This window comes from Myripristis murdjan, chromosome 1 (assembly GCF_902150065.1).
Source record: "Myripristis murdjan chromosome 1, fMyrMur1.1, whole genome shotgun sequence".
Classification (NCBI taxonomy): domain Eukaryota; kingdom Metazoa; phylum Chordata; class Actinopteri; order Holocentriformes; family Holocentridae; genus Myripristis; species Myripristis murdjan.
The window spans coordinates 3,041,608-3,066,513 of NC_043980.1; the positions used below are offsets into that span (position 1 = coordinate 3,041,608).

A 24,906-nucleotide genomic window follows, 5' to 3' on the forward strand; every position below is an offset into this window, starting at 1 on the left:
TATTTATGCAATAGTAAAAAAAAAAAAAAAGGCAAAATAAATAAAAAACTGAACAACCGTTTTCAGTTTTCAGCCAAGTGATTAATTTTTTTCGGTTTCGGCCACAAATTTTCATTTCGGTGCATCCCTAACCACCACCACTACTTGCCATGGCAGCGCGCATAGACGCAGCGGCTACAGCTCTCCACTCTCGGTGCCGTATTATATGTTTTTGTATGTGTGAACGGTTGTGTTTTTAGCTTAAAACACCACCTTATGTTGGGCAATGTACGCGTACAGTCGTCAGCACCTTTTGAGCTTGGGATTGTGCTGCGAGGTACCATTTTCACCGGACTTTCATCGCTACCAGGACATTCCGGAGGACGCCGTTAGAACACCGGGGTCTCCGTGGATAGTTCTTCCCAGTGACAAGTCCAGGAGGAAACGTAAACAAGCAAAGGAAACAACAGTTATCAGGACCTTTTGAGCTTGGGATTGCGCTGCTGGATGCCAATTTCACCGGACTTTCATCGCTGCCAGGACATTCCGGAGGACGCCGAGGCTGCAGGGCCGGTGCGTTGACACGGCTGAAAGGACAGCCCTTTGGGCCGCCGCCTCCCAGCTTTTTCCAGCGCCAGGTCCATGGCGAACACGGGATGACGAACTGTGCTTGCACACCCAACAAGTGTTTCCTTGACTGTTGAATTTTTTCTGATAACAGAGACATGGCTGCAGCCATCTATTACTGGACTTGGCTATTCAACTAGCAGAATGCACGATGCTTTCTATTCTCCCCTGCACCGAAAGGACTGAGCCCTAATTTCGTTGCATTATTATACGTATATGATTGTGCAATGACAATAAAAATCTATCTATCTATCTATCTACTACTGCTACTACTATTAATAATAATGAAAATACATTAAACAATAAATAAACAAATAGATCAATAAGAATGACATGAAAAGTATATAATTATTAAAATGATATAATTAAAGACATAAATCTTTTTTTTTTTTGTAATTTGGGTGAACTGGTCCTTTATGTCTACTCCATTGCCTGCTGTGTGCCTTTGTGTGTATTTGTTTGTGTGTGTGCGCATGTGTGTGTGTGTGTGTGTGTGTGTGTGTGTGTGTGTGTATGTGTGATTGCAAGTGTGTGCATGTATGTGTGTGTGTGTGTGTGTGTGTGTGTGTGGTAAAGTGACCACAGTGTGTGTGTTTGAGGGCCAGTAATAATAATATTTTCTGAAGTGAAGATGCCAGCAGATGATATTATTATATATTTTCTTCAGCTGTGATTTTTGTGCTGCCAGAGAAACTCCACAGAGACACGTTTAGTGTTTCTGGGTTTTTCTGTGAAGCGGCGGGCAGCCTGTGATCGCTCTGTCAGCGCCCGCAGCTCCTTAACGCCCTCAAACCAGAAGCAAAAAATCCCTTTCATAAAAAAAAATTAAAAAGTCATTACTTTGACTCATGAAGCTGCAGTCTGTCTGTCTCTCTCTCATAACAATGTAGAAACAGTATTTTCAACTGTCTTAATTTTTCCAACACTTAAAATATTAATTAAATGTTTTATTTGTATTTTTTGTGTATTGTACTTGCAAATGTATTTTTTATATCTTACTTTGTCCAACTTTTTTAATGTAAATAGTTTTACTTTTTTCCATTTTTTTTCTATTATTAAAAATATTTTTCTAAGTTTATTAATTTTTTTTTTTTTGGTAAAGCTTGTTGAGCATTTTTAATATTTTGCGTAAAGTATTGAACTCCATTTTATGAAAAGTGTTATATAACTTATATGTATTATTTTTATTTATGTAACTCATTTTTTTTTTTTTTAATTTAAAATAACAATTTTGAGCACCTTCTAGGTTTCAGGTGGTTAACACACACACACACACACACACACACACACACACATATACAGGAATATCTTATCTTATCTTATCTTATCTTATCTTATACACACATGCAGATTCTACACCATTAGATTCCTACCAGCTGAAGGAAAAGGGGAATGCATGAGAGAGAGGAGAGAGAGAGAGAGAGAGAGAGAGTGAGAGAGAGAGAGAGAGAGAGAGAGAGAGAGAGAGAGACAGAGAAAGAGAGAGAGAGAGACCCAGAGAGAGAGAGCGACATGAAGGAGGACGAGGGAATTCCTCAAGGTCTCAGGGCAGGAACACACAGTAAAACACCGGTCAGCTTATCAGCCACACACTCCATCAATCCCATGAGCCACTGCTGTTCCCCCCCACCACCTCCCGGGGAGCGTCTCCTCCTGCTCCTGGATCCCCCCCCCCCTCCCCCCCACTGCCCCCCTCCTTCTCCCCCCTCCTCCAGCTTCACATGACCGAGTTTGCATAAGAGCAGAAAAATGCACATATGCTGTCCCGTCTGAATGGACCACACAGACTCAGCCTGTTTGGAACAACAGCGCTGTGGCGAGGAAAAAGCTGCAACCCCCCTCTTTCTCTTTCTCTTTCTCTCTCTCTGTCTTTTTCTTTTTTTCCCCTTTCTTGTTTTGTTTGTTATGTTGGATGTCGGGGATTCTCGGGACAGAGATTCCTGCAGAAACTCATTGGAGCGCAGGTCTCATGCTGTTTATTTGTGCTGTGTGCCGGCCTCTGTAAACACCCTCACGTGTCTGCGGAGACGCGGCGAGCCGGGCCCGGAGACAAAGTGTCCTCTGTCCCGCATGCCGCTCTCTCATCGACCGGGCCGTCTGGGTCGAGAGGGCGACACACCGAAGCCTCTGGCCCGGAAACTGCCACCAAAACACATCTGAACCCGGTGGGAACGCCTCTCTTTCCGCGTCCAAAATATCGTGGAAACAGGAAGTCACAGCCTCAGAGGACGAATTCAACACGGCCACCATCGACCTCGCACAAATATACGATACAATAAATGTTCCTGTGTGTCTGATAAGGCGTATACAGGCACCAGATATGCACAGACTGCAGTTTCAGTTTTACAGACGTTTCTAATCTTAGGAGCAAGGAGACGAAGAAGCCAATCTCATTACAATTATAATTCACATTCCGAAGATGCTTTTATCCGAAGTGACATAAATATGAGATTTTTATACACCGCAAGCAAAGATCTGTTAGGGAGAGAACAACATCAAGGGCCATAAATCTCTGGTTCAGAGGACAGAGGAGCTACAAGGCAGTGCAAAGAGGGGAAGTATAGAGAGAATAGAGACAGAAAATATATACAGGGTGTCCATAAAGTCTCTTTACTATTTAACAAATTTATTACAAAAGCAAATTAATAGACAAATGTGTGGAAATTATTACAAAATGAGGAGTAGATATTGAAGTTTTTTTGCCTCATTTAATCCACCTCTATATGGGCACCATTAGTTGCATGAAGCACATCAAGACGGGACTCGATTTCTTGCCATGTTGGCTGTAGCAGAGCCTCATCAATGGTGGCAACGGCATCAGTGATCTTTAGCTTCAGGTCACTGATGTCCCGTATCTTTGTTCCATACACCATATCTTTAACAGAACCCCATAGAAAGAAGGGCAGGGGGGATATCTGGTGAACGAGGTGGCCAGGGAACTGGGCTATCCCTGCCAATCCTGTAGTCATTTTTTAGGGGTTTATTTAACAGAACCTATTTCATCAACAGGGTACCTGAAATACACAAATGCAATGTGATTAAAAATGTTGATAACCACTGAGCACATAGAACAAATCTGATCAGTTGCTTTTGTAATAGATTTTTTAAATTGTAAAGAGACTTTGTGGACGCCCTGTATATATTTTTTGGATTATACAGTCCATCAGGTGAGCAGGTGTTCCCTTAAGAGCTGGTTTTTAGCCTTAAAGACTGCGAAGGACTTGTATGGAGTTTGGTGGCTCGTCCCACCAGAGGAACCACAGAGGAGCAGAGTCCAGCTGTTGGTTCAGGGCCTTGCTGTGCTGGAGGCTCCAGGCGTCGCTGCATGGTGGAGGGAGCGAACACCTGGAGGAGGGAGTCCAGGTGGGCAGGAGCAAGTCTGGTTGCTGCTCTGTAGGCAGCAGAGAGTCAAGGACTTGAATTTGATGACCAGACACACCACCATCGAAGGAGCTGCAGGAACCACAAGCACCTGGACCAGGATTTGAGCTGCAGGTTCACACAAGTGTGGTCTGATTCTCCTGATGTTGTTCAGGGTGAATCGACATGAGTGAGCCATGACAGAGGGACTGGCGGGAAGACGAGGAGCTTGGGCTTTGACAGGTTGAGCTGAAGGTGGCGCTCCTTATCCATGCAGAGACATCAGCGAGGCATTCAGGCCGAGACTGCGCGGTCGTGTGGCTGGAGCAATAGGAGTTGGGTATTGTCCGCATAAGAGTGGTCCCATGAAGAGTTTTATATGCAGTCCAGCCATAACTTACTACCTAGTACAGGTAAAATATGGCATCAGAATGCCACTGTGTAAGGTAATGTTTAATTTCCAACTCTGAAGAATTAGGATAATGAGTGTGTCAAGCCGGTGGGTCTGTATCCAAACATTTTATGGTGTTTGCTCGCTAGCTTCTTTCTATCCATCCATCCATCCATCCATCCATCTGCCACCCTGAAAAATTTCCATGCCATCCTTTCGACCCGCCATGAATATTAATCTGTTGTGTTGTTTTGTGTCTAAACAACAACAACAACAACACTGTAGCCCAGACTGTTAGCTTACTTGACATGGCAGAATCCATACAGGTAAAAAATTCATGTATTCACTTTAAAAGAAGCACTATGGCTTGACTAAATGTTTGGAACTGACTTTTTTTTCTGTGGCACTAATATCCCCAACAGCACAAACAAACATGGGCCTCGTGTTCAATCAACAAACGGATCAACTGATTTGATGATATTTTTGTCATCGCTAAGCAGGATTCTCAGTAGTCTGTGGAGCAAGTTGCACATTTTTGTCCAAACCCGATCTGAACCCGAGATTTTGCTCATCCTCCATCACTAGGTTATATTTACCACCTGAAATAGCCTACGTGTTGCCTTCACGTAAACTCCAGAACAGACAGTAGGTCCATAATTTTTATTTATCTTACAGTGGAGTTTAACACTGATGTGACTGAACCTGACCTCAATGTTATTTCTAAAGTTTTGTCCGAACCCAGACGGGTCCACAATCTAATTCTCATCAGCACATTAGACCGATGTGTCAGTCTCTGATGTCTTCCCCACCCCGTCCTGATGTAGTCTGGAGACCAGCTCAAGGTGCCCAGACCATCGATAGTAGAACTCTGATGGAACCAACATCAGACCTACAGCCTGCGTCGGCCTGATGTTTGTGTGCTATCTGTGGTCCTTTGGAACAAACTTGATCATTCCATGTTGTTTAAAGTTTGACAGTGCCCCTAAATATGAAATGTAAATCACAATGCATAGGCCAGAACATTAGATATGGACAACTCCCTGCTCAAACATACAGGACTCTGGTCTTGTTTCAAACAGGAAGCCCCGTTTCTGCTCATTATCCACTGGTCTCAAGACTGTTTGGGCAATTCACACAGGACAAACTATTTCTAATAAACATAAGAAATACACTCAGAATAAAACAGGAAAGTGCTGCCAGGAACAAACACAATGACTTTTATTTCTCAAGGTCCCAAAAAAACCAAAACATCTCGAGTGAAACGTACATTTTGGTAAATTTTCCAATTCTTCCATTGTGAACTAAAAGGGGTAAATCAACTGAAATCATACGTTTTCACAGCTGTGCTTTGTTGTCCAATCAGAGGGCATCTCGTCTTGTGCACTGCTCTTACTGCTCTTTTCGAGGGCCTCACCCCACAGATTTACCCACTCAGCTAAAAACATAGCGGGCGACCCACCACCCCCTCGCTGCTGTGCTTGACTCTTTTTACTACATTGTACAAAAACCTTAAGCTACAAAAAATTATGTTCCCTTGAAAAAATTATTTTCAGTAGCAAGCAATATGTCTGCCACCATGTTGGTTTTTATAAAATGACCCTGCAGCAGTGTTTTCAGTCTCCGCCCCAAGCGCGTAACCCCGCCCCCTGCCCATTTACATTTAAGTACTTACAAAAAACAGCCTTGCAAACATGCCAACAAAACATTATCATACAACAGAAAATGTACAAAACAGTTTGTTTAGGCACAAAAATGCCCATTCCAATTGCTAAAAATAAATCATTCTTTCAAGAACACTTTTGGCATTGACGAAAAATATATCAACACAATATTTCCATCAAGAGAAAGGAAGTCGGAAGCTTACAAAGCCGTAAAACCTTCAACTCTAAACAATGCATTTAAATTAAAAAAAGGAATGATATCTTAAGGCTCTTGATTATTAAGTTAATAAATCAAATATACACAATGATTAATTAAAAAATATTTACACATCTATACAGAAACATTCTACACGGACACTTAAATTCTTCATATTGGCAGCAACTGCTGACAGACTCAACCTGCCCCGAAAAAATGAAAAACAAAAATAAATAATCTGAATTTTTTAATTTGATAGGTGCTGTGGTGCGGCACTGCAGCAGCACATTCAATTACCAAACATTCTCCGCTGAGAGATGTGGACCGTGCACAGGAGGCTACTGGGAATGCTTTGCAGAGTTTCCGACAGCGGCTTGCAGGCTGAACGTAGTGACGTTCCGGCACGAATGTCGCGAGCTCGCCGTTTACGCAAACGGCAACGTCCTCGAACTCCCCCGGCCCCCGGCGAGACGCGAGTGCAGTACCCAGATCCAGCCAACCACAGCGGACTGTTCATCCCAGTGTCAGCCAGCTTGTCAAAACATAAATTAAACCAGGAAACAATTCATCTCGAATTTTTCAATAATAATAATAAAAAAAAAACTACAAAAATAACCAACAAAAAAATGACGAAACATGACAGTTTTCCACCACTAGGGGGACTGTGATCTCCATGTTGAGCCCGTTGGCTATACGATGTACTCCATCCTGTTGGCGCTCTGAGCCGACTCCACCTCCCTGTTGTCCTGTTTGCTAGTCCAGTGGGGGGGTTTTCCTGTTGGGTGCTGCGTCGGTCGCTCCTCCCAGTCCACCAGCGTGTACGCCGGCGCCCGGGGGTACCTCGACTTCTGCAGCCTCCTCTCCGCCTCCTCCTCGTCCGATTGGCTCCCGGTGTCCGACTTCCTGATCTTGGCGTTGATGGAGTTCTTGTCTTCGTAGTGGTGGTGCAGCAGCAGCTGGTGCTGCAGGCTGCTCGGGTTTTTCTCGATGGGGTTCTTGATGTGGTTGAGCGTCTCACGGGCGTTGCTGACGCCGTTGTTCACGGCGTTGTTGTCCTCGACGGCGGGCGCCAGCGGAGACGCCGCCTGGGTGCTGACGCCCGTGTGGGTGCTCTGCTTCCTCCGCCGCCTCACACACCATAGCAGCACTGAGGCCACCGCCATCGCCCAGACGATGATCACCACGGAGACCAGCAGCGGCACGAGGCGGTCTGCTGGACGGGGGAGAGAGACGGAGGTCAGTGATGGACTCAAGTCATTCATCAAAGAAACATTCATTCAGGTTTTGAAATGTTTTGATAGCAAGGACAGTTGGCAGTCGGGTGTTCAATCGTCATTTTACAGCAGATAAACATCTAAAACCTCTATGGTCCTCAGTTATGAACGTATGTATCATGCTGTTTTTTTTTTTGTTTTGTTTTTTTTTTTAAAGATAATGTTTTTGGCATTTCTGCTTTATTTGATAGTGACAGTAGAGAGAGACAGAAAAGGTGAAGGAGAGCGAGGGGACGACATGCAGCGAAAGGCCTGTAGTCAGATCTGAAGTCAGGCTGCCATCAGGACTCAGCCCTGATAAGAGGCACACGCTCTACCAGCTGAGCTAGCAGGATGTCCTGTGTCATCATGTTAAAATATGAATTCACACAACACTCAACATATGTCTGACACATCTGGAAATTCAGTGAAATGAACTGAACGGGACAGAAGTAGGATTTGAAACGAGAGGCACTAATCTCCTAACATAATCAGTTATGCTGATGACATTGTTAATTAAGATAACTGATGGAAAAATTGATCAATCTTTTTATGTCAACACACATGCGAATGGTATTAATATGAGCTCTGTAAAACATGAAGGAGTTAGAGTGGCTTCAATGACATCCATTTTCTCTCAGTAATAATCAAATCAAAAACAGCTGGCTACTAATGATTATTTTCAATGTCGATTCATTCAAATATTACCATTCTGATTAATCGAATAAATAACTGCATAAAGAATAGTCATTTATAACAAAGCCTCATGGGAGTGATCAGAGAAAGTATTAATGTTATAAAGATATGAACGGAGACAATGGTTGGTATTTTAATTTGGTTAATGACTTAAATGATTAATTGATTATTGAAATTATAATTACCCAGGGACTTTATCACCCCTTGCCCCACTGTTTCCTGTCTCTCTGTACTGTGACTGTCTAATGAATCAGAAATGACCCAGAAACATACAGCATAATAAATGTTTGATGTGTATATATGACTCCAGTGTTTTTAGACTTTAAATATTGGCATTTTGAGACAGCGGTTACATGAAATCGCTTCTCACCGTCGGAGTCGCGGCTCTGGCGTCTCTGGATGCGAACCTCGACGATGGCGCTGATGATGCTGCTGTTGGCATTCCTCTTGCTGACCAGATCCATGATCCGGTCTGTGATCTCCTTGACGAACGCCACGCCCCTCCGCTGCTCATCAGTGGACTGAAAAGTTAAGTATTGATTAGATGACTGCTAAATCTGTGGCATTTTCAGATAAATAGCTTTCTTGCTGCTCTCTACTGCAAACTGACCCAACATGATGGTCATTCAGATTAGATCTGCTCTTACAAACACTCGCTGTCTCAGACTTGATTTGAGATGGTGGCTGTGATATTCCTCTAAACGCTCCTCTGATGCTCTCGTCTATATAAACCTTTTCAAACCACCAGTTTCCTGCTTTTCCATTTCAGAAATTCAGACTTCTTTCATCTAATTTGTCAAAAGGGACATTATTCTGCACCACAGCTAATACCAAATGTCTGCAAATGTGGTCAAACTATAATTTTGGTGCAAGAGCCAAACCTTTTTAAGGTCTAGAAATTACCAATTGAATTTCCTTCTTGCAGTATGATGAGAGCGAGACTTACGATGGCGACGTGGATCTCGTTGTTGGCGCTGAGCGACAGTTCGCAGGTCATGGAGACGGATGAGTCAGATGACAGGTTCTTCACGATGTAGAGGTTCCTCAGCTCGCGACAAACCTGCTCCACTGTCACTCCCTGCAACGCCAAAACCAGGACGACAAATGTTATTCACATATATCACTTGTCAAAACAACATGCGATGAGTCAGATGCTCAGTGTGATGGAAGCTGCCAAGAAAACCCTGTTGCTGTTCTACTTTTGTTTTTTGTCATTGCTCATAGGGGCAGAAAGCCTCAACATGTTGGAATCTGATCTGGAATCTGAGCTCAGAGTTTCTACTGAGGGAATCAACTGAGAGTGATCTGCCTCTACTCTGAAAACTAGACAGCGTACAGAACCGTTCCACAAAGAATACATTACTCACAAATACATTACGCACAAAAATATAGAGTACTCTTTGATGAATGACCGAAAAAAGGAATAGACTGAAGCCCCAAGACTTTTGCCTGTCCTATACATTATTCAGCTTTATACAAGCAAGGCAGGAGCTCTGAGTTTTCTCCTGGACCGACCTTTGCCATGATGTCCTTGTTGAAGGTGAAGGTGACGTTGGCGCAGCTGCCGTCCGGGTGGCACCTGGTGGTGGCCGGGGTGTGGCGGCTCGGGCTCCAGCACTCGCCCTGGCTGGGACAGGGCTTGACGAAGCAGTGCTCGTCCCGCACGGCCACGCAGGTCTGGCCGGCGGGGCAGTCGGCGCCGCGGCTCTTGGCCTGCAGGCTGCAGGGCCGGGGGCCGCACCAAGCCTGGAGGAACCAATCAGCACAGGACGTTAGCTCGGGCCACACCTGCAACACCTGCACTTCTCAACTGAGACAATCTGAAGGCTATTCTGAAGGCCGATAAAAATACTCTGTGTAGGGGAGATACATTCTGCAAATATCAAATTCTAAAATCTTCATGAATATGACCGTTTTCATGCCTAAAACACCCCAAATCTCAAAGTATTCACTGTCTCTAAAACAGCCTTTACACCACAAGACAGTAAAAAACACTCAGGCATTCTTGTGCAGACTCTGATCAAAGTGTTGATTAATTCAACAAAACCTTAGAAAAAACTCATCAGTAAAACTGCATCAAGTCATCATGTGAGAGGTGGAGGGATACTGACTGGGCCAGGCCGAGCTACACACAATATATCTGTGTGTCAGTGGCAAATGACAGGTAAACTAATGAAAAGTAGATCCACATCTGACTATTGGATCTCAAGCATTTTGCATTTTTTCCATTTTCTTTGTTCCAAAATCAAAGCTTGTACTTGTGCAGAGACTGGCTCAATGGAAACATAGCTTGTGCTGGCAAGCAGAGATACAGTAGTGTGTGTGTGTGTGTGTGTGTGTGTGTGTGTGTGTGTGTGTGTGTTGAATAAAACTGTGATCGGTACCTTGGTGCAGCTGACTCGTCCGTTCTGACACTGGCAGCTGTTGCAGTCTTCAGTCCACCTGCTGCCATCCAGAGCCACCAGGCCTGCCACCACACAGGGCCTGCCAGCCACTGCAACACACACACACACACACACACACACACACACACACACACACACACACACACACACACACACAGGCTGACATCAGTTTACATTGATTTTGATGCAAAAATCCCTGCCCACTGTCTCAAAGGCCCAAAGGTTTACAACAAAAAAATCAGCCTGTCACCCCCTGACTTTCCCAATTAATTTCTAAAGCTGTTCCACACTTCTGCTGATGCATGCTGGGATATGTAGGATGTCATAACACAGGACAAGGTGAGGTTTTACCTTCCTGGCAGCGGCGGCCGGTGCGTCCCGGCGGACAGAGGCAGCGGTAGCCGTTAATCTCGTCCAGGCAGGTGGAGCCGAAGGCGCAGGGCGACGACTGGCACTCGTTGATGTCTGAAAGGGAAAAGAGGCGGTTTGAGCGCCGTGGTGAGACCCGCCCCCCCCGGCTCTTCCTGATCTGATCCTCAGTAAATGAATCTGCGTGTCCTCGGCGACGGGGGCAGTCAGAACCAGTCGGTCCTGTTCTTTTAGTTTTTAGACTGAAACCGGAGACGAGGACGGACGGTCCCGCCGGCGACGGAGAAACACGAGAGGCAGCAGAGACACAAAGAAAGACGGACATGAAGCCTCCGCCTGCCGCTCGGCGGACGCTTTGCCGCTACAGGCAGCGACCGTCCTGCACGGGCGCTTTGTATTTCACAGTAAAAAAAAAAAAAGAAAGGATTCATTTATTCATGCGAAACACTAAAATATCCACTACAGTCACATCAGAGTGTGTGGACAGATATCCCTTATGGAAAGAAAATATATTTACCAATATATTACATGAAATATATTATAATATATTACAATATATTACATTTAATATATGGAATTACAATAAATTTATAAGTTATGTATTTGAAAATGTCTTAGCAATACATGGAATAATATATTGGTGAAACATATAATTTTAATATATGGAATAATACATAAGTAATTGCACATATTATCAGATATTGCAATATATTGGAAAATATACAGACTAGTTCCCATATATGGAAATGTATTATCTAATATATCACATGATATTTTCCAATATATTGCAATATATTTTTGCTTCGTAAGGGATAACACTCACTGGAATCAGTTTAAAATATTATAGAGAGTTAGTTAGTTATTACCTGCTAATACAACAGCTTAAAGCGATTTATTTTACTTTACATTTTACCTTTAATCAACATGCATTATCAAACCTCGAATCAACCACATGTATCTTTGATCAACAGAAATGTCCGTGTCAAAGTACAAAGTGATGAAGACGCACCGCCAGCGGAGGCACTAACGAGCTCAAAGGAGGAAACAACGTACAAATGACAAGGTCACACGATCTCTTTCAACCCAGATTTTGTACTTTTCTCTCAGTTTTTATTTTTATTTCGTTGCTAATTTTTGTTTTCAGCTCAGTTTAGTTTCCAGAGAGGATTTTCAGTTCAGTCTGACAGAGAAAGAGAGAGAGAGAGAGAGAGAGAGAGAGAGAGAGTCAGATGAGGCAGGTGGAGGTGCAGAGGAAGGTCAAAGGTCGTCACTCACTGATCCTGCAGTCCGGCCCGGCGAACCCCGCCGCACATTCACACCGATACCAGTTCTCTCCGTCCACACACGTGCCGCTGTTGTAGCTGTGAACACACACACACACACACACACACACACACACACAGCAGGGTGAGTCACACACAAACACACACACACTCCACACACTGTGCACTGCTGCCTCGTGACATTTTTTGTTCCCATCATCGAGAAAAACATTTATTGTATTTGGGCTGAACAGTTATTATAAATATCCCTGACATCACAACTACAACGTCCAAATCACAGGAACTGTATTTTTTGTTTTTTAAATAACGGTGTGTTGTCTCTCATGGAGCGACACACACACACACACACACACACACACTGGTTGGACTTACCAGGGGTGTGGACTGCAGTCATTGGTGTCTGGAAAATGAGACAAAAAAAGAAAAGAAAGGTCACATGAGGCTGAAGGCACTGAAGCTGCGTTCAGGACAAACACGATCAGGTGGGTTTGGTTTGTCCAGGTGAGGACGTCTGGACCTGAAAACGTCTCAGAAACCAAACAGCTACAGGAAACCCCAAACACACTGCACACACACAGGTCTGAACGGAGGAGGATTAGGGCCAAAACAAAAAAATGAGAAAATGAGATAAGAGATTAATCTCAGAATTCTCATATTAAAGTAAAAAATTCTAAAAAAAAAAAAAAAATAGAATCTAAAAATTCTGAGATTAAAGTCTTTTTAGACTTGTGACTTTATTCTCAGGATCCTGACATTATTTTCTGTAAAGAGAATTTATTGCCTTTATATGACTTTATTTTGACTTTATTGTCCAGATCACTGATGTCTGCTCCCTGATGTTGATTGGCTGTCACTCTGTCCGTGTCCCCTGGTGTTTATTGTTGTTTTATTTCTTTATTTCTCACTGTAACTTTAAATCTGATCTCCTCTGCTGTCCTCTTGTGAAGCTCTCTGCCAGACGCGCTCTGTGAATAAACTCGTGGCGTGCAGTAACTCACTGTGGCTGCAGGTGGCGCCCTCCCAGCCGTCCTTGCACACGCAGCTAAAGGAGTCTCCATCCACCACGCAGGTTCCTCCGTTCTCACAGGGGCTCGGCAGGCAGCTGCTGTTCTTGGCTGGAACCCACAACACACAACACACCACACACAACACACACAACACACAACACACACACCACACACAACACACAACACAGCACATTGAGTCGCTGAGGAACAGCCAAGGGAACGTGATGAGACGTGTTCAGGTTCACTCCCACGTGTTTCTCAAACCGAGGCACAAAAACAAACTTCAACAAACATTAAAACACCCTCATGGTGAGACAGAATTCTGAGATAAAAAGTCAAAATGATGAGAGTCCAGGACTTATCTCTTCATTATGACTTTTTATCTCATCATTATGACTTTTTATCTCTTCATTATGACTTTTTACCTCATCATTATGACTTTTTATCTCACCATTATAAATTTTGACCTCTTTGTTATGACTTTTTCTCTCATCATTATGCCTTTTTTATCTCATCGTTATGACATTTTATCTCATCATTGTGACTTTTTATCTCATCATTGTGACTTTTTATCTCATCATTATGACTGTTTACCTCATCATTGACTTATCTCTCCATTGTGACTTTTTACCTCACCATTGTGACTTTTTATCTCTTCATTATGACTTTTTGCCTCTCTGTTATGACTTTTATATCTTCATTATGACTTGTCTCTTCATTATGACTTTTTGCCTCACCACTATGACTTTTTATCTCTTCATTGTGACTTTTTACCTCACCACGACTTTTTATCTCACCATTATGACTTACCTTTCCATTGACTTTTTACCTCATCATTATGACTTTTTATCTCACCATTATAACTTTTGACCTCTTTGTTATGACTTTTTCTCTCATCATTATGACATTTTATCTCATCATTGTGACTTTTTATCTCATCATTATGACTGTTTACCTCATCATTGACTTATCTCTCCATTGTGACTTTTTACCTCACCATTGTGACTTTTTATCTCTTCATTATGACTTTTTGCCTCTCCGTTATGACTTTTATATCTTCATTATGACTTGTCTCTTCATTGTGACTTTTTACCTCACCACGACTTTTTATCTCACCATTATGACTTACCTTTCCATTGACTTTTTACCTCATCATTATGACTTTTTATCTCACCATTATAACTTTTGATGTCTTTGTTATGGCTTTTTATCTCATCATTATGACTTTTTTTTATCTCATCATTATGACTTTTTATCTTATCTTTATGACTTTTTTTTTTTTTTTTTTTTACCTCATCATGACTTTTTGCCTCATAATTATGACTTACCATAGGGACTGGCTGCCATAGACACACTTTTAAGGTTAGCAAAAAAAACCCACAAAGTTCTAAGTTTGTGTTTGTTGAAAATTCATCCAACTTCAGTCCTAACATGAATATAAAAATAATATAAAAATAATAAAAGGCAGATTTGTGAGTTCTGCACAGGGAATATAGCCAATAGGATGTGAGGGTCTAAGGACAGAGGATGTCGTATCTCCTGTAAAGCCCTTTGGGACAAATTTGTAATTTGTGATTCTGGGCTATATAAATAAATAAAACTGAATTAAACAAAATTATAAGAAGCCAATTTGTGGAAGAAGAAGAAGAAGAAGAAGAAGAAGAAGAAGAAGAAGAAGAAGAAGAAGAAGAAGAAGAAGAGGGAGGGAAGTGATGTCGCTGATGAAACTGACCCAGCATCAGGAGGCAGAGTGAGAACACCAGGCTGATATAAACCTACGGCTGCTCTCTGATCAGCTTTGTGAAGTGTCATCTTTTTACTTTTTCAGCCTCGGTTTGAGAAACACACCCCAGAGCACGGACAGAGCCCGAAACTGAACGTGACACAAAAACAAAACACACTTCCTGCTTTCTTCCTTTAAAGCCCCCATGAAACGGACTCTTACTGTCTTGATTTGATGCGAAACAGGAAGTTTGGGCGTGATGTTTGATTGGCTGAAATTTTAATTTACAGCCACTGGAGCAGGATGATGATGTCACTGTTTAAGGAGGTACAGGTCATGTGAGGTCACTTCACGGGGACTTTAAAGGGATAATCCGCCACGTTTTCACTGAGTTAAAGTTTGTGGTGCGTTCTGAGGGGCGGAGCTACTGACCGATGTTGCAGCTGGCGCCCTCCCAGCCGGCGGCGCACAGACACTTGAAGGCGTCTCCTTCGTCGTAGCAGGTTCCTCCGTTGTTGCAGGTCGCCTCGTCACACTGGCTCTCCCCTGAAACACACACACACACACACACACACACACACACACCCCTTCAGTTAAAGGAGCTGATTTAAAAAAAAAAAGGAGTCTTGTTGCCTGGCAACAAGAATCCAGTGACCTTTGACCTTCAGTCTGAACACACAAGTCACCTGGGGGTCCAAGCCAATAGGAAAGGATTTTCAAACTGAACGCACAGAGCTCGACATGCGTGGTCATGAACTCACTCACACACACACACACACACACACACACACGCAGGTGGGTGGGTGGGGCTTACTGGAGTGGCAGGTCTTGCCCTTCCAGCCGTTGGTGCAGTCGCAGGAGAAGTCGTTGACGAGGTCGGTGCAGGAGGCGGCGTGCTGGCAGGGCGCCGAGCGGCAGTCGTCGATGTCTGCGGGCGGAGAGAAGATGACAGCACTGAGCCACCAGGAGGCACGCAACAAAACCCAACCACACACACACCGCGGCGTAACAAGAGAGAGTTAAAGGCTAAACCTCTGCAGAGACCCACTCTCTGCCTCTAACAACCCTAAAAGACACTTTCGACTGCTTTACTGGACTGAAACCACTAACACCACTAAACATATTAAAGATGCACCGATCCATGTTTTTCAGATCTGATCCAGTTCCAGGACCCGGGCTTCGGGTACAGATCTGATACCAGAGCTTTTTTTTTCTTGCTTACTATTATTGTTGTTGTGTAAAGATACATGAGGCTGTAATACAAACAAAACTATAAATTTAAATGCATTTCAAGGCAAGTTATCTGAACTGCAGGTTAAGCAGGCCTCACACACCAACATGGGTAGGAGTGAAAAAAAAAAAAATCACTATTGAGACTTTTATTTTGAAAAACTTGAACAAATCAACAGGAGGAAGTCAGCAGCTAATCTCACAGTGATGAACCACCGCCATCAAACGTGTCCTGTCTGACTGCAGTACCGACACCGGCCACTGTGGCACTGTAACATAATCAACTTGTGTGCTGATCAGAGGCGTTAGAGTGATGAAGAGGAGGAGGAGGAGGAGGAGGAGGAGGGGGCGGGGCTTACTGTCGTGGCAGGTCGGCCCCTCCCATCCCTCGGCGCAGATGCACTCGTACTGACTGACTTTGTCGATGCAGGTTCCTCCGTTCTGACAGGGGGCGCTCTCACAGTCGTTAATGTCTGTAAGAGAGGGAGAGCATGGGTCAGTATTATTATTATTATTATTATTGTTATTATAATTAATCCAAAATAAACAGCGAGCAGACAGCAGATTGCTCTAATGATACCAGAAATCAGCTAAAAAAACAAAAAACAAAAAACAAAAACAAGAAAAACACTCATTTCTCTTTTCTAGTTTTAGAATATTAATTATTTAAGCACCAACATGTTTCATCCGAGTTCAAACTGTGGCAACAGACTCACCAAAAATTATAAAATTAAATCTGACAGTGTATCACCTTCATTTAACAACAACCACCACAGGAGGTTTCTCTATGTCAAAAAATGCATTACAAAAAAAAATGATATAGTCAGAAAACATCAGTTAAATAATTCATCATATTTACATTCAATCATGACCGTAAACATCAAAAAAAGAAAAAAGACATCTCATTCATAATCAAATAATCCAATAAATATCCAATTTAAAAAAAAAAACTTCAACAGAGAAGTGTGTGGTTCTCATTTTTTTTTTTTTTTTTTTTTTATATTAATTTTTTTTTTTTTTTAAATATATTCTGCACTGAGAATCTGAGCCTGTTTGGGTGTGTGTTCTTATTCTCATAATAACAATAATAGGATAATAAGAATTATTAATAATTATTAATTATTTATTGAGCACTTTCCAAAACCCACGTTACAAAGTGCTTCACAGAGGCAGCAAAATAAAATAAAATAAAATAAAATAAAATAAATAATAAAATAAAATAAATAAAACAATTCATTTCATTTTATAAATTTTTAAAAATAGATTTTCTTGCATATTTTATTTATTATTGCTTTTATATTTTTTGTACATAATTTACATTTTTATTGTTTAATATTTTTATTATTTTTTTATACACATTATTTTATGCGTGTTACAAACAGGGTGTCCTCAGACAAAAGAGACTGTTTTATCATGATGATGATCAAAGTGTGTGTGTGTGTGTGTGTGTGTGTGTGTGGCTCACTCTCGTGGCAGTAGGTTCCGGTGAAGCCCTCGTCACACTCGCAGCTGAACTGCCCCCCCGCCAGGCTGCGGCAGCGCCCGTGCGGCCCGCACACGTTGGACGAGATCAAGCGCACCCCGCCCGGCGTGCTATTGGACGCCACCGCCACCGTGCAGCTGTCAATCACTGTGGAGGGGGCGGGACAAAGGGGCGTGAGATCACCCTGCTCTGCGTTTCCAGCACTAATCTAAACTCTGTTTCGTCTTTTTCCAGCCTCAGTCTGCATCCTGCCAGCACATTCAAAGCTTTTAGCTTTTGTGAAGAAAAAAAATAATATGAACATGAGACAAAATAACTTTTTTTTTTTTTTTTTTTTTTTTTTTTTTTTTTTTTTTGTCGCTCTGTGTGTTTGGTCCTGCAGGAAGATGCAGTTTTCCCACAAATTTCCTCCTTCAATTTCTTTTTCCAAGACTTCACCTCCTAACTCGATCAGCCTCAGATTAGAGAGCCTCTGATCTGTTGACTCTTCCAGACGTTTGGAAAGTGGCCGAGGAGTTCATTTGCTGCTGGATCTTGGGTTTCTGGTTTTAACCAAACAGGCAGCAGGTTGACTGCGTTGCACCGCGATGCCGAACCTGCAGCAGGATGAAGGAGGAGGCAGCCGAGCGACGCAGAGCTTTAAACTTTATAACAACAGAATGAGGCCGTGACGCTGGGCTGCAGTCTGATCAGAGCGGCTGTATGGAGAGTTATCAGCGCCACAACCTGAATCTGTGACGGTCACATGCAGATCCAAGCATGGGAAAAACTCTCAACAGGAAACAGAGACGCCAATTTTTTTTTTTAACAAAACCTTAAACACCACACCAGATAATTTCCCCCAAAAATATCAAATTTCAAAACTTCACTTCAGTCTTTAAAATGTGACAGCGACTTTAAATATGCAATACACGACTGAAATAACTCAATTAAATCAATTAGTTGATGAACATGCAAAATGACTGGGACAGATGTAAACCAGATGTACACTACAAAAAGTCAAAATCTTACCAAGATTATTTGTCTTATTTCAAGTAAAAATGTCTTATTTCTAGTCAAAATATCTCAATTTTTACTACAAGTAAAAATTTGCTTGTTCCATTGGCAAAATTTGTTTCTTGTTTCAAGTAGATTTTCACTTGAAACAAGTGAAAATTGTCTAAAGACAAGTTATTTCTGAGGTGATCATGTCTTATTTTAAGTGTAATGAGATATTTTGACTAGAAATAAGACATTTTTGACTTGAAATAAGACAAATAATCTTGGTAAGATTTTGACTTTTTGCAGTGTAGATTGAAGTTCATCAGCTGAGACTTGAAGTTTTTTTTTTTTTTTTAAATATGTTGATTGACTCATAAAATAACCCTTTGAAACCAGACTGAAGTCACTTTTGTGCAAGAAATGTCCACAAAATGTGGACATTTCAAAAAATTATAAAAATTACCTAAAAAGTGATATTACAAAAGAAACTGACCCCCCTCACCTGAAAAATTAAAAAAGAAATAGTGACTTTTGTTAAGAGGATGAAAGAAATTTCAAAATAAAAGCCCGTCCACAGGATGCTGAGTTTCAAAGGGTTAGTCGATGCTGATTTTGATCATCTATCACTTAGACGTTAAGACTGTCTTCCTGTTCTCTGTTCATATCTTTATGAAATATAAACTTTGTGTTTTTTTTTTTTTTGGGCTGCTGCTCAAACTGAGGATCACTTCCTGTCAGACTCTGGCTTGATTCTCCTCGCTGTACAGACTGAATTCTTAACATTAAAACATGTATGGATGAAACATGACATGAGCGTGGTCCCGGCCGGGTGGGGCGACCCTGGCGGGGCGGGGCGACCCTGGCGGGGCGGGGCGTCACCTTTGCAGGGCGTGGTGCGGCAGTGGTCCTTGAGGTGCGAGCAGTTCTTGCCCTCGTAGTCGTCGGCACACCTGCACACGTAGTCGGACACCAGGTTGAAACACTCGCCGCCGTTCTGGCACGGGCCGGCCAGGCAGTAATCCACGTCCAGCTAGGGGGGGCACAGAGAGGACACAAACCACACCTGTGATTGGACGGTTTCTATGACCACCGAGGAGTAATCGTCTCCGTGGTAACTGGCCAGAGAGGGTTTGGACGACTGACACGACAAAATGAGTTTTAGTTTCGTGAGCCTCTGAAAACAGACTGAGGCCGTCACAGGAAACAAAGTGGAGTGGAGTTACAGCGAGGCGGGCGGAGTTACAGCGAGGCGGGCGGAGTTACAGCGAGGCGGGCGGAGTTACAGCGAGGCGGGTGGAGTTACCGCGGCAGAGGCTGAACCGCCTCCGAAAACACACAGAAATATATCAAAAGCGAGAAAAAAAAGAGCTTTATTTCTTGCCTACATTTTAATATCCTGGTCAGTGTTCAATATATCTATCAGCTGAGCATTATGCTACGCTAAAATAATAATAATAATAATAATAATAATAATAATCCCTGTGTGTGACATGACAGCGACTCTGCAGCTCCACAAAATGTGCAGGCTGGAAATCCTCTGTTTCACTGTGGTTACTTCATAGGGCGTTATTGTTGTTATATCATTACCTAGATATGAAAATGCATGATTTTATTATCTCAAAAGGCAACGATCTGGACGATATCGAATTTAGGGTTAGCCTGAGACCCTGATTGGTCTGCTCTGATCTCCTTCCAGCTGGTGTTATGGTGATATTTAGGATTTTACTAGGAAACACTTCCCACTCCCGTCGCTGCTTCCTGTGACCTGACAGGTGATGAGCTTGTCGGGCAGGTGGGTGTGTGTGGGCGTGGCCGGGTGGGCGTGGCCCGGCGGCGGCGGCTCACCTGGCAGCGGCTGCCCGAGGAGCCGGGCGGGCACAGGCAGCGGAAGCCGTCGACCTCGTCGTGGCAGCGGCCGCCGTTGAGGCACGGCCCGCTGGCGCACTCGTCCACGTCGCTCTCGCACGTCTCGCCGCCGAAACCCGGAGCACACACACACCTGAAGCCGTTCACCAGGTCCTGCACACACACACACACACACACACACACACACACACACACGTCAGAGACACGTCAGCCGCCCGAGGGTGTGTCCTCACGCCCCTCACTTTCACAACACAATCAGAACCAAAGGAAATCCTGCAGGAAAAGTACAAAGCCCTCCTTTCAAAGTAAAAGCCCTGCACTGAAAACTTTCCCTCAGTGAAAGTTCCTACAAAAACAACCATTTTCTGTAGAGTCCTACTTTGCACTGAAAATGTTCCCTTATTGAAAGCACTGACAAAACAGCTGCATTTTCTGTAAAGCTGTCCTTTCAAAGTTAAAGTCCTGCACTGAAAGGGTTATCTCAATAACAGCATTTACAAAAACAGCTACATTTCTTTTAAGCTGTCCTTTCAAAGTAAACGCCCTGCATTGAAAGTGTTGCCTCAGTAGAAGAACTTACAAAAGCAACTATATTTTCTGCAAAGCCCTCCTTTCAAAGTAAAAGCCCTCAGTAAAAGGACAGCAGCAGTAGTTCAGTGTGAGGAGTGAAAGCAGTGTTTTAGTGTTGCAGCTCCTCCTGCTGAGGAGCTCGAGCCTCCAGCCGCCAGAGGAAAGGCAGAGCAGGGAGAGGAGAGAAGAGTGGAAAAACTCAAATGAGGAGACAGAAGTGAAAATGGCGTTTGTTAATTCAGCCGCTTGTAATGCACAGCGACATGAGAGATCAGAACAAGCAGCCAAATAAACAAGCCAAACTGGGAGAGGAAGGAGAAGAAGAAGAAGAAGAAGAAGAGGAGGAGGAGGAACGGCAGAGGGGAAAAAAGAAAAGGGCAATCAGCATTTGAAAAGAATTAAGTTTGTTTATTTTCTGTTGGGAAACCAGAATGTTTGGGAGTAATGTGATCTGCTGTTGTCATGGAGCCTCGCACACACACACACACACAGACACACACACACACACACACACACACCACCAAGCAACTCAGTTATGCCTGTTCTATAACCATGTGTCAGCGCTTTTTATTTATAGCCCCGGAAAAGAGGGAAAACAGCGTGTGTGTGTGTGTGTGTGTGTGTGTGTGTGTGTGTGTGTGTGTGTGTGTGTGTGTGTGTGTGTGTGTGTAGCTCAGGTGGGAGGCGGCGGCTCACCTTGCACGTGGCTCCGTTCAGACACTGGCCCTGACAGTCGTCGATATCTGCAGAGAACAGACACAGGTCAGCCAGGAGCCTCAACAAGGTCAAAGGTCAAAGGCCTATGAAACGCCGCCGTGGCTGCTAGGCCGCCGCTCCGACCAGCGTCATGTTTTAAACAGGCAGGGATTTGGGTTTTCACGTCCCCGTCAGGGCCGCATCACAGGAACCCCCCCCCCACCCCGACCTCTTTGACCCCTGACAGAAATGATGAACACGCACACAAAACAAAGAAAAAAAACAACAACAAAAAAAAAAAACAGAAAAAAATCCTCCTGCAAAAGAACTGATTCTTCCTGCCACGCCTGGAGAACGTTACTGGTTCTGTTTTGTTTTTATTCTATTAAAATGAAAAAAAAGACACCTTATGAGTACAGATCCATCCTCTCTCTATCCATCTATCCATCTATCTATCTCTCTATCTATATCTCTATATCTAGATTATTAGCAGATATATATTACACATAGTCGATGCAAAGGTTCAAAAGGAGAAAAGTCTATGGATATTCTAGAGGTATGTTTTAGTATTTCCTGTTATTTATATATTTAGATAAAACAAATATTTTACACATATACACATATATTTTTTTCATGTACATGTTTATGATTTATTTATTAAATATTGAAAGAGATCTACATTTATTAATATGTTGGATTATATGCTGATATAAAAATGTATTCCATAAGGCTGGACCAGGTCAGACAGTCCTTCAGGGTCATCCACATGGAAATTATATTATAAAGTGTACACTATGATTATATATTACATACTCTATATTATCTGTTGTATACATATTCCGTCCTATAGAATTCATTATGTTATGTTTTTTATTATTCTTTGTATTGAGCTGTGTTATTTATTTTGTTAAATTTTTTCCTAAAGATATGAGAGGTTGATTTTTCCTGAGTGACGTCTGGACGACCTGCAGCTGGAAGGCCAGAATATAATCTGTAATCTGCTCCGCACCGAGCAGGAAGTCTAGAAGAACGTCACCAAATACTGTGGAAAAAGAGGGAAGCTAATAAAAAAAAAAAAAAAAAAAGAAAAACACAGACGGAAAGCCAAAAATTCTCTCCCGGCAGTAAAAAACAGACTTAGCTTTTTCCTTTTTTCATTCCACCCTGTGCTGTTTTATTCTTTTTAATGTTGGTAACACTTCACAATAAGAGTACAACAATTAACGTTAGTTAACTTTAGTTAATGCAGTAATGGTTAATTAACTGTTAGTTAATGATTTTTATGGCATTTACTAATGTTAATAATATCTACAATAACCCTTAAATAACATATAAATTAATACCTTAGCATGAACAGCATTAGTACATGATTCTTAGACACATTAGTTAACAGTTAGTTAACTGTTACTTAATGTTTATTACCTGTTACTTCATGTTTATTACGGCATTAACTAATGTTAATTGTTGTACTGTTATTGTAAAGTGTTACCTTAATGTTTTATTTAATGTGTTTTCAAATGTTTTTTTCATTGTGAAGCACTTTGAGCTGCAATTCTTGTATGAAAGGTGCTATACAAATAAAGTTTTCTTCCTCTTCTTCTTATTATTATCATTATTATTATCATATTATATTGCCGTGTGCACAGTCATGGTGATATTCCTGCTCTGTTACAGATGAAATGCCGCTGCCGCTCGGCGCTCACAGAGCTCAGGCTGTTATTCTGCTCCTGGATGTTGTGGATGTCTTATTTTATGTAAATCCTAAAAGCAGCTAATGAAGCAGCGAGGTCTCTGCTGCCCACGACCGTCACCCCGTCAGCGGGACGGCGGTGGAGCTGCTGAGAGCTCGCGGTGACTCGGCGTTTGGGTTTGGAGGCAGGACAGAGACGGCGCTGCGACTGGACCTCAGCACAGATCACTGCTCTTAGAGCTGCTGCTGCTCTGCTGGCGTCCGATTGGCCGGTTTACTCACTGGTGTCGCAGTTCTGACCCGTCCAGCCGGGCAGGCACTCGCAGAAATATCCTCCAATCAGATTCCGGCAGGAGTTGGCGTTGACGCAGGGGCTGTCATCACACTCGTTGGCGTCTAAACCCCCAAAAAACACACATCAGGGAGCGGCGGTCAGAAAGTCGACATGGAAAACAACCAGCGAGGAAAAGCAGCACACACTGCGACGCAAGGGAGGAGGAGGAAGAGGAGGAGGAAGAGGAGGAGGAAGAAGAGGAGGAGAGGGAAGAGGAGGAGGGGGAAGAGGAGGAGGGGGAAGAGATGTGATGAGAGGCAGGGGAGGAACAGAAAATTCAGCAGCTGCTTTCACCAGGACTCAAATCATGACCAGTGTAACCAACAGCAACATTCAACTATGGATTATTGTTTTACTTTATCAATTAATCAATATATCATTTAGAGCATGAGGTGTGAAAAAGGTAAAGTCTGATGGGAGGTGATCAGAGTCCAAAGTGACGCAGCCAGCAGCCAAAAAAAAGAAGAAAAGGAAAAGAAGAGGAAAACAGTTACAGCAGCCTCCTGATCGTGAGAATAAATGATTAATAAATGACCAAAAACAATTAAACAATTATCAAAATCAGAATCAATTAATGATAAGTTGAGACATCATTTCAGCACCAGCAGGTCAGACTCGTCGTCCCACCAGGAGCCGCTGAGCCACAGAGAGTTAAAGGAGCAGCAGGAGGTCCCAGCAGCCCCGGCTCAGAGCTCCTTGGTGGTTTTACCGTTTAAAAAAGCTGATTTTCTCAGACAGGACTCCCACCGGCGGCGGCGGCGGCGGTGGCGGTGGGCGGGCGGCTGCTCGCTGCCGGCCGCCTGTGGCCGGTGGTTTCTGGGTTCTGGTTGGTGGTGGATTAGCGCTGCGGTGAGCTTCCAGAACGCTAAGCCCTCCAAACCACAGCCGATCCTCCCAGGATCCTCCTGGAGATTAGCAAAGCCTCAGGACTCCCAGGGGGCCAAGGGGCCGAGGGGCCGGGGGACCGGGGGGCTCTAACCTGCGCTCCTCTCTAACTTTAACAACGTCGCGGCTTCACGTGATTGGCTCAAATTAAACACAGGTGTTCGGTCGCTGGCGGCAAATCTGCCTCAGAAACTGAAGCGTGAAACCCAAACGGCTCAGTG

At 43.2% G+C, this 24,906-nt stretch overlaps 1 protein-coding gene across 2 annotated transcripts in view; it reads right to left on the bottom strand.

Annotated features, from left to right (window-relative positions):
- Positions 1-5,551: 5,551 nt before the first annotated feature.
- The window catches only part of LOC115372715 (protein jagged-1a-like), a 40,749-nt gene continuing 21,394 nt past the window's right edge, over positions 5,552-24,906 (bottom strand). Inside the window, exons 10-26 of one of the 2 annotated variants that reach the window (XM_030071980.1) lie at positions 23,749-23,862; positions 21,777-21,823; positions 20,490-20,663; positions 19,524-19,674; positions 17,646-17,810; positions 16,540-16,653; positions 15,765-15,878; positions 15,383-15,496; positions 13,219-13,335; positions 12,593-12,620; positions 12,213-12,298; positions 10,920-11,033; positions 10,548-10,657; positions 9,679-9,909; positions 9,110-9,241; positions 8,534-8,684; positions 5,552-7,424 (exon numbers count right to left, since the gene is read on the bottom strand). In XM_030071980.1, the coding sequence (XP_029927840.1) occupies positions 6,904-7,424; positions 8,534-8,684; positions 9,110-9,241; positions 9,679-9,909; positions 10,548-10,657; positions 10,920-11,033; positions 12,213-12,298; positions 12,593-12,620; positions 13,219-13,335; positions 15,383-15,496; positions 15,765-15,878; positions 16,540-16,653; positions 17,646-17,810; positions 19,524-19,674; positions 20,490-20,663; positions 21,777-21,823; positions 23,749-23,862 (2,483 nt within the window). In that variant the 3' untranslated portion in view covers positions 5,552-6,903. Of the gene's footprint in view, positions 7,428-8,533; positions 8,685-9,109; positions 9,242-9,678; positions 9,910-10,547; positions 10,658-10,919; positions 11,034-12,212; positions 12,299-12,592; positions 12,621-13,218; positions 13,336-15,382; positions 15,497-15,764; positions 15,879-16,539; positions 16,654-17,645; positions 17,811-19,523; positions 19,675-20,489; positions 20,664-21,776; positions 21,824-23,748; positions 23,863-24,906 lie in introns of both variants that reach the window. The other variant, XM_030071193.1, reaches the window with a different exon arrangement.